Raw genomic sequence first — 19,513 nt, forward strand, 5'->3', positions numbered from 1 at the left:
GCCTATTAACCTAATATGGCAAAAATTACATCTTCAACCGTGATGCACAAGGTTAAGAAAAAGACTTCGCTGTTCCACAAAATAAAATATATTTGCGACCAGTATTTCGATACAGCGTATCATCATCTGTGATACGCTGTATCGAAACCGGTCGCAAATATATTTTATTTTGTGGAATAGCGAAGTCTTTTTCTTAACCTTGTGCATCATGAAGGAGTTCCACCATGTTACGCCAACCACTATCGCATCTTCAACCATATCGCTGTCAAAAAGTTCATTTCCACTTGCTCCAAACTTAATGATATAAATTAACTCATGTCATTCAGCTAAGGAGACGAGATAAATTACTTCGGTAGGTTGGCTATCTGTATGGTATGACAAGTACATACATAGTTGATGATTTTGGCCAATGCACAGCAATTGATTTCGACGAATATATATACAAAGAATAAGCTTTGGGTCAAGCAATACTATTACTCTATGTAAAATGAGAGTAATTTCATGCATACTTGTACCTAAGTTCACGTTTTATCAAGAGAGTGTAACGGCTATATGATTAGGCTAAGCAGCATTGGGATGTTTCCCCGATGAAGGAATTTGTACTACATCGAAATTCTGCTAATCGAAACTGCACTAAGCGAGGCATAGGTGTAATGCTGTACATTAGGTGGTCCTTTAATTGACATCAGCCTCAATACAGCGAGACAATTAGTACTCCTGAAGGTCAATCATGTAAATGTCAAACATCAAAGATTCTCCTGTAATGACAAGGCCTAGACATACATTGAAGATTGACCAAAGAGGTTTACAAGTGCTGATGATAAATGACACACTGACATTTATATAATTGACCCAATGAGTCATATATGCATCAATAGTGCAAGAACATGGAGTAATGAGAGATTCATCTTAATTACAGCAGGACTTTGCACACCTATCACATTGTTATGGAAATTTTACTACAAATTGCAAAGAGATTGCTGCGCCATTAAGTTTGAGAAAACCTTCAAAGCTTTTATTTCTGAAACATTTCTGAAAAAACTCATCCTTCGCAGACATTTTACAAAAAATTGCAAGTATTAAAATATACAATGTACAGGAAAATATATTGGTTAACCAGAAAAAATACAATTCATCGCTGAAATGTAATGACATGATTTAAGAACATCTCAATATGTTATGTACGTAAAATTCAATCTGTTCATCATACATGAATTTCCACTCATTATTTACACAGCCTGGCATTAATACCTCAGGGCGGATTATGCATAAAAACAAACTAAAGCAATAATTTAGAAGATATTTGATACATTACATATATTTCAAACATATCTCAGTGAGAAACTGGTGGTGGAATCAGCAAGGAACTTGAACTGTCTACTGGCACCCATGCTGGTGCCACATCTGTTTGCAGAAATATGGTGATGGTATGTACTGAGTAGCAGGGAAAATCTATTGAGGGGACTTGTGGGATAGTGTTTGAATGTAGATGAAATATCACTTTGAGGAAACATTTTACCGTCTTTGATCCTGAAACAACAATAGTTCAGTGAAAATGTTTTGGAGAGTATATGCTTTGATTGTGTTATTTATGTCAATGGATAAAATTAGCTTATAACAAAATCAACTGATTTATATAAACTCACATATTTATATATATAAGAATTATATACATTCTTTGTCGCATCCGCTCCAGTTATGATAGAAAGACTCACCACTATTTATTCACATTAGAATTCCTTATTTTTGAATATTTTAAATTTCTTCTCAAGAAAAATTAAGAGTTAATTTGGTTATACATTGGGATAGTTTGTCTGAAACTACAATTACAGCTGGACCCAAGTATGTAATTGTAAACTGGCACTCTTCTTCCTATCAAGTCTTACTGTAGAAGTTATTAATATATTAATAACTCACAATATTAATATATTAATTATATAATGACTTCATATTTTCATGGATTACAATAAGAAAATACTTATCCAAATGTAATCACTGAACCAACAAATTAAATGTATGAAATTGTTGATCACTGGCTTAATGTAGTGAAAACAAGATGTGATGCTGGAAAATACACTTTGTTGGATTCCAAAATTAATTCATTCAAACAATATTTTATTGCTTTACTAATAAGTGAGGGATACAAAAAAGTATATTTTTATCACATTATCACAGTATTACAGTATGCATAGTTAATTTGAGTGCATGTACTAAGTATGGAAGGACATTTCTGCAGGGAAAACCCATTTTCATTAAATTTGCACATAAATTCAAAGTTGAATTGAAAACCACAATACATATGATGATTTATAATTCCTTGAAGAATCCACTACCAATGTCTCACTGGTGAGCTTTGTGATTACAAGAGATCTACTCTAGGTTATAACAAGGAAATCATCAAGTTGGTAACCTAATGATGAATCATCAACATATTTTGATTTCTCATGAGGAATAGCATATTTTTTTGTATGATAAAAACACTGAAGCTACATTTTGAAGATGTGGGCTTAATTAATGGCCATTAGCTTTAGAGGCTTAACTGTAACAGACTACAACAGGCAGAACAAAAAACAAAATATTATTATACTCCATTGAGCTGAGATGTCTTGCTATGAAATGATCATAACAATATAAAACAACTTACTTCACATGTTAAAACCATCAAAATAGATAAAAATGAATACAATTTCATTGAAAAGCATCCAACGAATGATAACTTTTAGGAATGCAAAGCACACAATATTGTTAAAAATTTCTACATCATCACTTCATGTGCACAGCAAACATTTATCGTAATACATACCAAATATCCAAATAAATTCTCTGAAAAAATAAGGAGGGCATTCCAAACAACAAGAAAATATATGCATAATATAAATAAATGGCGTTTGTAAAGCTGATTCTCAAGTGCACCAAAATACCCTTATCACAGCCTATCAATAACAAGCCACTTCTCATTCACTTTCTCCACCTGTCTGGCGAGGATTGGATTCCTTAGTTTAATCTTGACCTCTAGCTTCCCTCCAACTGCCTTGCGCCCCTCCATCAGCTGAAGGAAACATTTATGCATTAATACAAGCTTAAGGGGAAGACTTGAAGGATAATATATTTTACCTTTATGGTAGGAAAACCTACAACCACGGTAACATAAAACCAGTCCAACATATAAGGAGTTCATTTTAGGGAAAATATATAAAAAGTAATTTTAAACTAGCAACATCATTGAAGTCCAGGCTGCATTTTTCATTAACTTCTGACAGAGACTATTAGTAAAGTTAAAACTCTAATATTTTAAGGTTACAGATTACAAGTATTAAAATACATATTGGCAGTAGATTCCGGTTAATGTGTCCACTGGTTACTTGGGGCAGCAGCTTAATTGGGGCAGATGTTGCAGAACAGAAACCAATTGTAGAATATCCTTGAGTTTTCTCTGGTTAACTGGGACAGCATGCCGCTTTATTGGGCCATCAGTCGGTGACATTGGCTACACTCGTGACGAAATTAAAAATTTTTCGTACTGTTTTTTTAACATTTAGACCTATTTTTCACAAAGGTATCTATTTCTGCCTTATTCTGAAAGCTCTTGTAGTTATACTGTCCGTCAGAGGATTCAGATTCAGTTTCCCGACCACGAGACCTCATTCAATGTAATGTTGTTTTTAAGATAAGAGGACTCTTCCGGCGGCAGTTGGACTGCAGATTATAGAATGAACCTGGTATAATGATAAAGATAAGATGTGGCGACACCGGTGCTGAGGGTTCACGATACGAGCGGGTACGAACCAAATTATAGAGATTACTCGCCAATGTCGGCAGAGGAGACTGGTTGAGAAAAACAATTTTGCTTACCAAGAGCTTTTTGTTTTCGACTTCTTGCACAAAATTCAACTGACTCATGTGGTCTATTTCCTCTCCCACTGCTTCTTCATTCCTTTTTATTTTTTTCATCCCCATCTCAGCAGTTGACGCATGCCCAGAAGTCATTTTTCTCTCCACTCGGAACTAGTCAACTTAGAACGAACAGTCTAAAACCAGGATCTGTGGTGCGAATGTTTGGTGGGATTTATCTCCTGTTCTACAATCTAAGGGAACCCTGAATAAGTGATATTGTTTCAGTGCCAAGAGTTCAATAACACTCCTTTTCTTGAGTAAAATGCCGAATAAGGACCTTTTACTTGGTGAAAAAATTGCTATACTGGAAAAAATTAAAGATCATCCCCAATCCAGTCATCGCCGCTTGGCTGAGATAACTGGAGTGCCGAAATCGACAATCGCTCGGTTATTGCAGCAACAGGATAAGCTGAGAGAAGAATGGAGCCACAATAGAAAGCAAGCACCACCCCTAAAACGCAAACGTCAAGGTAAGGATCCAGATGTTGAGGACGCCTTAAACCAATGGTTTTTGATTGTGAGCGAACGAGGGGTTTGCGTTAGCGTTCCAATGTTAAAAAAGAAGTTGGAGGAACTAGCTTTGAAACTTGTTCATGACCATTTTAAGGCAACAAATGGTTGGCTAGATGGAAGACCAGAAATGAAATAAAATTTAAGAGAGCTCACGGAGAAAAAAAAGTGCTGATTTTGTGAGTGCAGAGGAATGGAAATTAAACTAACTGCCCAAATTACTCTACAAGTTTTCTGCTGATGGCATTTACAATGCCGATGAAATGGGACTGTATTAGTTTAAAGTATACCGGGACTAGCCGCGGTATACTTTAAACTAGTCTAGAGCGAACACCTCTTTGTGTTCTATGTCCAGACCTGCTCTCCGGCTGTGGCGCTGTGCGCACGATTTGGACTGCTTGTGGCATCATATGCTCAGCAGTCCAGTAACACCTTGCCGGTAGTGTCCGAAAAATATCCACAGGGAAGAATGACGCCTCGGTAGCTTAACTGGCTAAAGCACTCGACCGGAAATCGGGGGATTCGGGTTCGAATCCTGGTCAAGGCGAATGATTTTTTCCTCTGTGGATCTTTCGCACGATTGGGACTGTATTACCGAGCAACACCAAATGGCTCTCTTTGTTACAGTTCTGTAGGACTAATGGGCTACAAAAAGGCGATGGATTGCATCACTGTTTTGTGTTGTTCGTAAGGTAAAAAATAGTTCTCTCCATAATCACGCTACCAGAACCACCAATGACATTCACCTCAAAGACTACCATAGCACTTTCTGCCAAAAAGGACCCCTTTTCTCCCTATCAAAAATATACAACAAGCTACCGTATGATATTAAATGTCTTCCACCTACACCATTCAAGAATGCTTTGAAGAAATATTTAATGGAAAATAACTATTATAGCCTGAAGGATTTTATGTTGGGCTCGGAGTAATCTTTGCCCATCAACCACTAAAATTGTAACTTTTTTTCTTTTATCTGTAAAAATTGTAAATGTTATATCACTTCATTTATTTGTAACTATTACTTTAATTATTTACTTTATTTTGACGACTTCCAATGTCACCGGAACATGTGATCTCTAGGAACAATAAAAATTATTATTATATTATTATTATTATATGTAATGGCATTAATAATTCCAAAACTAGTTTTTTCATTGTATATGGATGGAACATGAGTTAAGATCAAAACAAATCCTTGCTGACTCAATACTGAGTTAAAATTATATAAAGATATACAGTGGAACCCTGATCTATCGTTCCTGCATTGATCGTTTTCCCGCATTCATCGTTCGCCGTTCCTGGTCCCAAACAAAGTTCCATAAAGACAATGTAATTTTTTTCTGAAACTATTGTTCCCCGAAGTATTGTTTTCCTGCATTGATCGTTTGAAGATCGCGGTCCCGTCGTGTAATTTTCCGGCATCCATTGTTTGACAAAAATGAGACAAAGTGTTTACAACGTGTTATTTGTGGCTAATAACGACACACACAGTTTGAATCTTCCCCAGGAGATTGAAATACCATAGGGAGAAGCTGAGTGCCGTGGGATAGTTACATTAGCGCATTTCCCAAGATCCGCTATCCCCCTCCATTCAGCACTCGCCTCCCCCTCTGAAGCTTTCCTCTTCTCCGAAATAAAAAAAAAGGTCCCAGCTCGCACAGGGATCGTATCACAAAGACCTTAGCTTTGAAAGAAGATATCAAGTAGCACGAGAACAATTGAAACGTGTCTCACACCTCTACGATTCTCGCCCACTGATTTTTTTCAACCTATCTCCTTCAAAGTTCCCAGTTTCTAGACGTCAACTGCTGCTTGAATCACCTATTAACCCAATAGGTGTCTAACAATGAATTTTGGCATATTGGTATTATACTTTTATTAGATTGAAATTACGCAAAATTGTAAACGCTTTACACATTGCTTTAATCATATTAAAAATTTAATAGTTAGAAAGGAGCATTTCAAATAATAAACTATTTTTGGCCTTTTTGATCCATCTCACAACCAATCACTGCGCCGGCGAAAGCGGTTGTTTTTTTTGGCATAACATGCTCATTGCTCTCGTAAATATGTGAACTTGAAATAGCATTTGATGGATAAGAATTTTTACAACAGACAGAAATCCATAATAGCAGTAAAACAGAATGGAGCGCAAACATTTTTTGCAAGGTGGCATGTTCCTTTAGAATATTTGAAAGAGATATAAGTTGAATCAACAATATGACCTAAGTTTTTAGATAAAGTAATAGTATTCCTGTAATCAGCAAAAATCTTGTTTGAATAAATTAATGAATATCTAATTCGCAAAAATCAAGCGTTTCCTGGGACATAGGGAACCTAACCAAACATTACAGCATACATCATTTTCCTGCATTCATCGTTTTTTTTCATCCATCCCCCTGAAAAACGATAGATAGAGGTTCCACTGTATACAAAAGGCACATCAAAAACTACACAGATATTAAGCCTAAGTATATATACATTCAAGGATTGCCATAGGCTATGTATTCAAGAAAAAAAACTTTCGACTTTTATCATCATTCATTTATGAGAAGAGACTAACATTTTTGACGTTGGAAAATCAATCCCTCATGAAGATATTCCCATTCATTACACCATCATAGGTCTGTCAATGGTCATATTAATACATCAATTAAAGTAAGATCACATTAACTGCAATGGAAAAAAATTGCCTGGATTGGGAACTGAACTACAGACCATTGGGTTACCAGTTCACTATGCAGACCATAACTTCCAGGTTTTTTGATCTGCACCGCAATTTACCACGGCTCATCATGCTACTTGCTACAAGTTACGCCTTTACATTACCATCCTTGATGGGAATCGAGGATAGCTAAGTGGTTTGTGTGAAGGCATATAAAGCTAAAGATCTGTGATTCGATTCTCAGTCCAGGAGAATATTTTCATACATAGAATTTAAATAATAAAGTTTGCTGACAACTGCCTGACTATAGCTGCATGACATAAATCACATCTAACATCTAAATGGTATTTACGCATGTTTAATAACAAGTATTAGTACAGGAAACTTAAAATTAGGGTGTAAATGAAATACTTAGATACAAAATTCATGAAATACACCAAGGAATAGTTTATTCCAAATTTTTAAAGTTAACGCCAAAAATTTAATTATTGTTTTATAATCATCTACCTCTACTTACAGGAAAAGAGTCATGAAGTGTGCACACTGTCTCTAGGGGCTGCAACTTTACAGTAGCTGTACCAATCAAGGAATCGCCACGAAAAAATCCACTGAAAAAATTAAGATAAAGATCATGAATTTTTTTCCCATAAACTTCCTTTTGATTGCTGTTGAAATTTCAAGTAACCTTACACCTGATTTATTTTTTATAGTAAAATAATTTCCACAAATTACTTTTCCTAACACTTTAAATTTAGTATTTTGGAGCAAAGAGTTCAGGATAATCAATTTGTTTCATCAGAATAATTAATTCTACCCAGAATCCTGGAGTGGTCATTTTGTCTACAGGTGCAACATGTAAAGATGGATTACTCTATTTTTTTTAGTCATTTATCGCTTTTTGCATTTAAACATTACAATTGAAGAGTAAACATGTCATTTTAAGAATTATTTAGATTACCATTACCAACATATGTTAATGGCTGGGTGGATAGTTAAGGTGGGGGAGGTGGATTCCATTGCATGACTTTTGTTATGTTTTATGATGATTCCAGTAGATGTTTACCTTATAACAAATAAAGACACATAACTTTCGCCAATGAAATACTAAACTTAGTTATCTAAAGAATTAAATAAGATTAAGATGCTCATTAGTAATCATTCAATCAGTGAAATAGGTGCTGTTACCAATTTATAAAAATATCAAGGAAAATGAAATCTACCTTACATTCGAAGTATTTGCTCATAATGGTCTATTAAAGTTGCATTCTGTCCTATGAACTCAAGAAATTGTTCCTAGTGGGATATCTGGTTTTCATCACATATTGTTGGCTCATATGACCAAATGTTGGGCACAGCTACAGCTGAGCAAAGGGGATGTTTACATAGGTACTTGAAATAATTTCAAATACAGCATGAAAAGTTCTTGGTGGCTTAAGAAAAAATAGCAATTATAGGTTTCTGCAACCAAGAAGTACTATTGCAGGAACCATGCAACGTGGTGGCAAGATACTGACAAGATGAAAAAGCTACAATGTTGTCCATGCAAAAAATGATATAACATCACTGCTTAAAAGTGCATTTAATATAGGTACATATATTGTATAGATAGATGAATTCAGCAGTAAATTTCCTAATGAAGCAATGCACAGACTGCCCCCCCTCGCAACTTTCATCACCCTCATGAGCAGACAGTGCAGCATGGATGCTTTATCTCATCCTTTCTACCTCCCTTTATAGTTCTTCCAACCCAACATTGACTTCAGCTCAGAAGATCTTGTCTTTCCTCCACCAGCGCTCAATGGCCCTAAAACCTTTTCCCCCAATACACCTGTGGCAGACAACACGCATGGTCCACCTAATCAAATGATGACACAGCCTTGAGTGATATGCCCATGGTTTTATCAACCCCTCTTTTCCCTAAAACATTATGTAAATGCAATTACTCAGAATACATGGAGGGAGAAAGAAAAAGGAAAAATCATTTATGGCTGGCACATGTTACATTCATATGCCCCAAGCAGTCATGAGTATATATGAGGACGGGAGATTAGTCACTGATTAGAAGAAGTCAGGAACGCAGCCAAGAATTAAGGCTAGGGGGGGGGGGGGTTTTAGGTGCAACTAATACTTAGGGGTGTGGGTGGTGTTGCATACTCGCCAGGGTAAGCGGGAGGTGTGGAGGCCTTCCGCCGGAAAAAATAAAGGCAAACGGTTCAAAATGGTGATTTTTACGGCCTTCTGAAGGATCGTTTATTAATCCTCACACTATTCTATAAGCAATATTAATTCAATTAAGTAAAATAGATTTAACTTAAAAATTTCTATAAGCTCTGGGGGGGTTTTTATCCCCCAAACCCCCCCCCTCGCTGCGCCACTGGAAGAAGTTGCAGTCCTTACGCAAAGAAGAATTCCCCACTAATATCTGCAAGGATAAGTACCATCTATCCCTCTTGCCTCAACCCAAAAGCAGATGTGACTAGTGATTCCCCAAATCAGTAACATTTTGCTGCCCCTGTTCCTTATGCCTGCCATCCCCTAATTATGCCTGTCATCCCTGAATGTTGCTAAAGGTTTCCAAAGTCATCAGAGAACTATCATAGTGGAAGAGCAAAATTTACTGACTCATGAAGAAGCACTAAAATTAATTAAATTGCTCCTTTATTACCTAGCTCATGCAAAAACTTAATTACTGAAGGTTTGCCTAGTTGCCCATAATTAATAAAAATAAGGAATCATGAGTGATTAGGGTTGTGCTATTCATGGGCTTTTTTAAGCTGTGGAGTAAATATGTGGCATTTTGCTCAACATTTCCTGCCATGTTAAATTATTGGAAGCACATCAGTGCATGGCTTTTAATAATATTTTGAATTTGGAGATTTCAATTTATGATGATTCACAAACATATACTATGACATCAAAATGAATTACTGATGTCATACAAGCAACAAAGATGAATAAAAATTTCAAGCCATTTCAACAACAAGGATTGAATACATATAAGAAAATTAAACATGGGTTAAATATTTTCAAATAATTAGCTTAAATACAACCACAAACAAGCAGATTATTTGGGCAGGTTATGAATTGAAGTAGGAAATGATACAGAATAAGAAATACTTGTACTAATGGACACATTACTACACTAAATACAATTCTAGTGCGAATAATAGGAAATTAATTCATTTTTCAAATGATTAAGGCATAAAAGCTTTGTTATGGTGCAAAAATAGTTTACAAATTAATGTTGCAGTCATTGTATACATTGGTAAGGATGTATACTAAGTGGCAAAGAAGTGTTATGCAGGAAGAGATAAAACTACCTCTTCCACATTAAAAGTAAGGACACTAATGAAAAACTATAGTTGGAATGACAATGAGGCTAATTCATTTTTGAGGGGAAAACAAGAGATATATATCACCACCATTTAAGAAAAAAATAAGGGCAATCACTACCCATATTGAAAATTATGATGGTATCCTTATTTTCAAACAATCACATCAGTCTGTAAAGTAACACATCACAGGGCTCAGAGAAAGTTCTGCACAGAGAACTTTCCATCCATCTCAAAGGTATCACCAAAATTAAATACGACCTGTGTTAAATGAAAATTGACAAAGTCATCTATGCATGCTAATGAACAAATAATAATGAGCTTTTCTAACTTTTTTGGGATGAATATACATCTAAACTAGTCACAAAGAGTTCACATAACATGTTTAATAGAAACTTAAAGCACTTCGGTCACAGTTTGACACCATTAATGATTACAGTCAGTAATACTCTCATATCGAAAAGGAACATACCAAGTCCATGCAATTATTACAGTCAAGACTTTTTCATTAACCTTATTTGACAGAGTACCACTATTCCACATGCCATTTCAATTTCCTTCCACTCCTTCTTTTGCATAAAAAAATCAGCCTCTACTTTAGCTGACCATCAACACAAGAGCATTAAGAACCAAAACTGAGAAACAGGACAGATAACCTTTGTCAGGCACTGAAATGGAATGGGAAATAACAAAAAAAAAATGGAACTGACCCATCCCCATTCGTTACCAAACTTCCCTCACAAATAAACAAGATGAGTTATAATTACAATTATTTGAATTCACCAAGACAGAATAAAAGAAAGAAATTTGTTAAACGAAAGACAAATATTTCTACTAATAATGGACACTTGCATAGGCAGAATGACTACGTATACTTTTTGTTAGTTAAATTCTACCACTCTGGAGTACAACCATATGCATTTTTAGTCTATATTACAAATTTGTCTGCCAAATACATTGTAACTGTTGGTATGGAGGCTTCCGCAGTTATTTAATGGCCATATTCTTTTCGGGCTTTTGCCACATTGATACATGGCCCCAAAAAATGAATAAACATGGCAAAAACCTGAAGAGAATGGTACATTATAACTACATAGTAAAGTGTATACAATAAAGCAAATCATAATTACTGACTATATATAGTACAGTACTACAAAATGCCTAAACTAAAGGATAAATGAAGATGTGTCCAAATTTAATCAATAAAAACTGTTGTCGTACAACAAAAAAATGAAAATCAAAGTATGGGTTGGATTTCTAGCTTTTTAAAATCAATCCACAGAATGATACATACAATATATGATCACTATCTCCTTAAAGGAAACATTAAATGTGTTTTGAGAAGCTAAATCTACGTCATAAAAATTTGGACACATATGGAGTTAAGTCATTACCCTTGTCACTTCGTCAATTCAAAATATGTACCACCAAATGAAAACACTCGTATGTCAAAACCAGTAATGGAAAGGATAGCCAATTTTTTTCATTTGCATATTTAATGCAGTTACTATTTTTCTCATTAAAATGTCGAATGAAAATAATCAACATACACAGATTTCTCATATTACGCAGATCTTTCTTAAATTTTAAAAAAATTTCAGTTGCACAAAACAAGACATGAAAACCCTTTATTTACCTGAAACTATTATGACAACCACTCTTTTCACAACTGAAGCAACAAAGGTAATGAAGACAGGACCTGGAAAGATTTTTCATCTAGATTAAGAACTGAAAAAGTTGATACATTATGATAAACTACGTTCAACAGGGAATGAGTGCTCATATGGTAAAGCCAATGCAGAGCAACTTAAGCACACAACAGTGTTTCACCAATTTTTAAAGCATAACATTATAGCATGAAGAAATAATTCACAAAAATCAATCATTACGAAAGATGGAAGGTGAAAGCCGAAGATAAGAAATGCCAAAGCAAATATTCTCATATGGACAAAATAAAGCTTACCATTAAAAAAGACATAACAAGACATTAAAGCTGGAAGAATAATCTACACCATGGGTCCCCAAACTATGGCTCAAGGGCCAGATACAGCCCACGAGGTGCTCTTATCTGACCAGTAGTGAAGTTTTTATCTGCTCAGATAAAAATACTAAAATTGTGAAATACTTGTGTATCCTACCAAGATCAGACGCTACTTACGTGGGCTTATCATTTGATTAAATTCAAATAGAGGAAAGAATTAGTCCACAGCTTTTTAAACCGATTACTGCAATGAAAATCCTTCATTGCACTACAAAGGGTAATTTAATACATAGCAGTTTAATACATAGAAATGGCCATTGAGCAAAAATGTTTGGAGACCCCTGCTCTACACATTTGAATCGATAATCCTCAAAAAATGCAATTCATTGAATATACATAAAATATACAGAAAAAATTTCTTAACAGTTCATTTCCAAAATGCTACACTAAAGTACATTAGAGGAGAAGGCAAACCTCTGCTTTGCTAATGTTGGTGAAGGATCGGTATATATATAGGTCAAGGGAAAAACTGATGGTTATTTGACTTCAACCACAATGCCCAATGCTTTCTCAAAGGTGTCATATTCTATTACTTGCAATCACAGTAAATTTTATGAATTTGAAATGGTTTTGCAACAGATTGCTGCCAAAAAATTTATTCCTTGTTCAGTCACTCATTCTTAACCCTTTCGCGCCGGACCTTCGTTGAGGGAAATTCTTCCTCAATACGAGTCTCTTGAAAGTTTTCTTTACTCCTCTGTACGAAGCTTTTTTGCGTCGACTGAAGGCAGTGGGTCCCTCCCGAAACATTTTTGGACCCAACTCAGTGGGGCGCCGATCCTTTTCCTCGGCCTCTGTCCCAGACCCTAGAGGGATTAAAAGCCCCTTCCTAGGACGAGTCCGCAGTCAACTGGCTAAAATATTAGTGCAAAATATATGCAAATATTTGCTGTTCGCATCAATTTTTGACATTCAAAATGAATTTTGTACTTCTATTCTGAGCGTGCAGAAATTTTAAACGAAGTTCTAACGTTGATATAGACAGATTTAGTATATTTACTAGTTGGTCTAAAACTCCGTTGATATTAACGTTTGAATTTTGTTTGAAAATTCCATGTGGTCAGCAAAAAACGATGAATTCCTTTATAGCAATAGATATCAAAAGTAAGCAACAAATATAGTTTTGGAAAACAAACTGCAAATAACAGTAGTTGACCGCATGGAGAGGATAAGGAAGGGTCGACCTGAGCGGCCGAAGATGGGACTGGGTTCGCGCTAAGGCGGATCACGAGGGGCGACCGCGTCCTGGGTCTATTGTGTCCGCCACGGTCACTTTTTTCGACCTGTGCCGCATAGGCGTGGCATTCGTTGCTAAGGTTAGGAAAATTAACGCCACACAGGTGTGGCATTCGTTTTTTATGGAAGAAAATCCTCGCCGCACAGGTGTGGCATTCGGCGCGAAAGGGTTAAATTGAAAACAAAAAGTAAAGCCAACTAGAAAAATTTTCCAGGCCATTTTGGTTGATAATTGAATGCACTCACTGCAAAACAATAGAAGAGAGAACTATGAAGAGTTAAAATGCAGGGGTGGAGGCTCACATGCCCTCTAAAGAGGATTAGGTGTCTCGGAAGACAAAAGATCTTCCTACATATTAGGACACTATTAGTCCTTCTTTTTCCTCCCTTTACAGGTTCATCAAGTCACAACTATTTATTAATAATAACCATTTGGTAATTTAAGTTTCCAGGACAATCTGGTCCATTTAGACCTGAAAATTACACGTGACAAAATACCATCAGATTCTGGCTAACAATGATCATATAATTATAACCTCGTCCTATTCTCCTAACACATGGTTATCATCCTAATCTGCTGGAACTGGTAACTGGATCGACAAAAATATTTCCCCAGATGACGTGGAACAACTGGGACCTAGAAACAATAGTTATAATGGGCCAACATAACCATTAGACCGGCAAAGAAAGAAAATTCAGATACTTAATACACTAGGAAAGCACCCGATGAAATTAAAAGGCTTTGCTACCTACACAACGTACACACCGAGTTGACACGGACAATGTCAAAAACTTGTAGAGGAAAAATTCAAACCCGCCAGAACATATGACAAAGGATATTAGCCTGTCAGTGAAAGTACAAATACTGCCTCTCATCTATTTATGAATCTCGTAATTGAAATAAATCCAGTCCAATATTAATAGATGATGCAAATTTCCAGAGGTAAAAATAATTAACCTCAGAAAAATCTTCTCTCTTAGATTTAATGGGTGGAGAAGAAATTTCTCCCATCTCCCTGTATCCACATCTGATAAAATACATATATATTACAGTCTTCTTTATTTCTCAAATTATCATAAATTAAAAAACCAAACATGATAATTAAGGATATCCTCCAAAAGAAATTCAAAGCTGATCTTACTTGGACAAATTTCTAATTCAAATCTTAAAGTAATTATAATTATTATAAGCATCATTAATGATTTCCAAAATCTTTTAAAATAACAAAAAACAGCCAAATTTATCAATTAATTTGTACAAAGAGATTCAAAAAGATGGATATAAGATACAAATACCTATATCCATGCATAAGCCTTTGAAGAAATAATTTGGATTAACCCACAAAACACGAGTGAAAATAATTATCACACATTTTACTGACAATTGTGAGTATAAATTAGAGATGGGTCGAATAGCAGATTTCTCGAATTCGAATAATAAATCATTGCTCGAATATTCGAATACCTCGAATACTAAACGATGAATGCTGGAATGTTTGACTCGGTTGCCTATGCAGCTGGCAACACAAGATTTTGGGGAGTAATTTTGATTTCCTTTAAAGGATTCGAACAGGGATTTAGCTGATTAATGGAATATTTTAATTTTATGGAAACAATTGGGCATATAATTAATTCAACTAACATCGCTTTATGCCCACTCCTGCTGCCAAGTGCTAGCTGACAATCTGAGGCATTTTGTAAAATACAAGATCTTCTCCACCAGATTTTCTTCAATTATTTTCAGTCCATCTTTGGGAGTTCTCACAAGATAAAAAGATGAATTGGAATTGCTATCAGGTAGAAACCAAATATCCTGTGAAAATATCCCTTCGTCTGGGTCTGTAACAATAAAGATTTATAGCACAACTCATAAATTGTAACTTGATATATGTTTTCAGAAAAAAAGACCACATCAACTTCCGATAAGCTCTGCTGCTCATATCGAGTCTCGCCAGAATGTCAAGCCTCCGTCCTATTTTGACATATATTTCCTCGCGTAAAATGCTTAAATAAAGTCAGAAATGCATCGCGTTTGGTCTTGTTCTTTTTTAAATTTCGTGCACATTACTAATATTTCATTCCAACAAAGGTGTAATATCAATTGCCGAAAGTCATAGTTAGACACCTTTTGGGCTAATAGGTGATTCATGCTGCAGTTGACCTCCAGAAACTGGAAACATAGAAGCAGGTAGGCTGAAAAAGGTTAGTGGGAGAGAAAAGGGGGGGGGGGCGCGAAACACGTTTCTTTTGTTCTCGTATAACTTGATATTTTTTCCGAAGGTAAGGTCTTCGTAATATGATCCCTGCGCGAGCTGGGACCTTTTTTTATTTCGGAGGAGAGGAAAGCCTCAGAGGGGGATAGCGGATCTTGGGAAATGCGCTAATGTCACTATCCCACGGTACTCATGCAGCAGTTGAGCTCCAGAAATGGGGAACTTCGAAGCAGGTAGGCAGAAAAAGGTCAGTGGGTTAGAAAAGGGGGGCGTGAGACACGTCTTAATTGTTCTCGTGTAACTTGATATTTTTTTCGAACTAAAGTCTTTGTAATACGACCCCTGCCCGAGGGAGGACCTTTTGTTTGATTTCGGAGAAGATGAAAGCGTCAGAGTGGGTGAGGCGAGTGCTGAATGGAGGGGGATAGCAGATCGTGGGAAATGCGCCGATGTTACTATCCCACGGCACTGGAGTTTCCTGGTGGGGGAAACCGGGGATTTTTGGATTTTTTCACCCTGATCAATTTAGGTTCCCCACGTCGAACTCTTTTCACCGCTCTGACCCGCGAATTTGATGTAGTTCGTCAACTTGCCTATAACGGCGCTGCATGCACTAAAAGTCTAGAGTTCTGTACAACTACCAACGACGTGCGTGCGACAGTGTACGACGCGAAATTCAAAGTATTCGAGGTATTCGAGGCGGTACTTTTCGCATAACTATTCGAGACCTCGAATATCGAATACTTTCTAGTATTCGAGGTATTCGAGTATTCGCAGATACTATTCGCACACCTCTAGTATAAATAAATTAAAATTACATATACATATGAAAATAATCAATCAATTACAAAGAAATCTCCACACAGAAATAGGTAAAAATCAATAGGAATGAGAAAATGAATTCCCCAACTCTAAACCTGCTTACACAGTACATCAACACACATGTTATTGCGAGAACACACTGATGGTTTCGTGGACCTGAACAGAAAACGTGCAAATGCATGAGCTGAATGAAAACAGATTCTGTTTTCTGTTGATGAATTCACACAAGTTTGGAGGCAACACAGTTCCTTTTTGCATTCAATCTAGTGTTCAATACATTGTATAGTTAATGCATTGTGTAACAAGGCTTCTTTTTTACACATTTATCAATGCTTTTACATTTTAAAATTTCAAATATTATGAATATCTCTCATTTTATTAAATATTCCAGGTTCAAATTCACATCAAAGTGGATGGTTTTCCCTTCCTATAGTCTGTTCAAATCTTTCTTGCCAAGAGTAGAGCCCACAACAAAATGAATCACAAAAAAATTGTATCAATATAATTTCTCTTCAATTCAAGTGCCAATCATGAAAGTAATAGAGCTGCAAACACACAAAAAATTGTGAAATCTACCATAGTTTCAAATAATTGCAGCTGTGCGATGAGACGCGGGGCGGGCATTGACTAAGTAAAAAGAAACTATGCCCACCTCCTTTACCGAACTTTTCAATGATCTATTTTCCTAGCAAGCTGAACAGATAAAAATGGCATTAAAACTTTAAAATATTATATACATAAATTTTATACAACTCATTTAGACACAAACACACAGTATATGTCAATCTGTTTAATAATAATAAAAAAATTCCTCCAGCATAACATTTTTCACCTCTCCATACAATGGTTTTTAAGAAAAGCCAGATAACATAAAAAATAGACTGGAACATTTAACTAAAATGTACATATAATAAGTGCAGGAACTGCAATATAATTCACAGTTACAGGTTTTAAAAGACCTCTCATTATTCAACAACCAATTAACTCAAGTCTCTACATACAACTGCAACCAAAGAACAGATGCTTCAATCAACCTCAAAGAAGTTTGCAAACTAAACTGGAGGTTAATTGCTCAGTATACAATGGATAAAAGATGACACAAATGCTGTTACACATGTAAAGTAAAACTAATTTATACATAAAGACAAGCAAAAATGTCAAGCAATGAGCTTCTCTATAGCATAAGTGGTAGCGTAGATGATATGTAAAAGGATTTTAAAATATAGGGGAAAGAAATTGTTGTACAAATAGACTGTTATTATCAAATTATAGGGCATCTGGGTAACGGTATCATTAAATGTCATAAGAACTTTACATCCTTTTAAACTGTTTGGTTACTATGGATGGTTCATTAACTGTGGGCACATTCCGAAATTCACTGGCAGTACTGACAGTGCCGCCAAAACATTCCGAAATCAACTTGTATTTAACTTTGCTTCAATCATTAATATTGATAGACAGCTAATTAATTCCTGTATCAGTGTCTTATAAATTGCTCTTGATTATGTTTAAGCACTGAAAACCTTACAAATGAAGGCATTTTCAACCTGAGATTAAAGTACTTTTAATTTTAAAGGTCTTATGTGACTCTCCTCGATTACAATGGAAATATAAAAATATTAATTTAGGCTGTAATCCATCAATTTCGAAGTTCCATGCTTACAATTTACATATTCAATTTACTATGAAAGTGGTATTTGGATGATTCATTATTTCCTGCAAAATTATCAACGGCCGCTACTGTTGACCGTTCCAAAATCACTGCCTTGTTGAAGGGGCAGTACTGTTTTCTGTTCCGTTTTGCAGCAGTAGCAGTATTGCCAGTGAATTTCGAAACGTGCCCTGTCTCTTGATGCAACTAAAGAATGACCACAAAATGAATACCCATTTTAACAGAGAGTTTTGCAAAAACCTTAGGATCATAAACCATAGGCATGCAAGAAAAAATAATGACCGACTCCTTTCTCTTAAGACAGTAGAAATAATTCTTTTTCCCTCTCTTAGAGCACAATCTGCATAAAACTATGTGCAAGCTTAATTTTTAGAACTTTAATTCACATATGTAAAGCTATCCTGGTGAATGGCTTAAATAAGATAAGTCTTTAACCAAGAAGGAAATAATGCATCTGCATGTGTATTGATGTTTGACTTGTTATCCATCATCAGAAACAGAGACGAGTGAAAATATGACACTGTTTTTATGTGCTATTTTTATTTCCATCTCCATGATGGATAATGTCCACTGAGTAATTCCAGAAACTGTTACATTTGATGGATAATCGTTACCACCTGTCAGACGTAAATAAGTTGCAATTGCACTGACTCCTCGAATTGCACTTAAGAGACACACTGATAATTAAAGCAATGTAAAATGGTTAAAAGAAGCAGAATTCGTTTTAGGGTGAATATTTATAAAATGCCTTCAAAAAGATACTTGCATGTTTACAGTATGAAGAGAGAAAAGTTTTGACTGAACTTCATCTTCAGAATGAATTTTAGAATTACTAATTTCTAATAGATCATAGGCATAACATTTAAGCAGATAATTTAAATTGAGGAATTACTACAGTATGCTTAGACTGACATAGTATGGGATTGAAAACGGCCCAATATAAGCACTCTTACATCTATGGGAAACTCAGTACAGCATTAGGGTCTTTAACACAGTATAATCCTTGGCTATCTCCCATAACTCCGAAAATTTTGGTTTGAGGTTCATCACTGATTTCTATACATTGGAACTTTCATCTATAATTCCACAAGGGAATGGAAGAAAAGGTTGCAAGTGCGGGTAAAATGA

General features: G+C 35.6%; 1 protein-coding gene across 2 annotated transcripts in view; it reads right to left on the reverse strand.

Moving 5' to 3' along the window:
• Positions 1 to 988: 988 nt before the first annotated feature.
• LOC124165773 (coiled-coil and C2 domain-containing protein 1-like) overlaps positions 989 to 19,513 on the reverse strand; it is a 50,183-nt gene continuing 31,658 nt past the window's right edge. The window contains exons 15-17 of one of the 2 annotated variants that reach the window (XM_046543265.1): positions 12,038 to 12,100; positions 7,587 to 7,677; positions 989 to 3,049 (exon numbers count right to left, since the gene is read on the reverse strand). In XM_046543265.1, the coding sequence (XP_046399221.1) occupies positions 2,927 to 3,049; positions 7,587 to 7,677; positions 12,038 to 12,100 (277 nt within the window). In that variant the 3' untranslated portion in view covers positions 989 to 2,926. The remainder of the gene's footprint in view (positions 3,050 to 7,586; positions 7,678 to 12,037; positions 12,101 to 19,513) is intronic. The other variant, XM_046543266.1, reaches the window with a different exon arrangement.

This window comes from Ischnura elegans, chromosome 9 (genome assembly GCF_921293095.1).
Source record: "Ischnura elegans chromosome 9, ioIscEleg1.1, whole genome shotgun sequence".
Classification (NCBI taxonomy): Eukaryota; Metazoa; Arthropoda; class Insecta; order Odonata; family Coenagrionidae; genus Ischnura; species Ischnura elegans.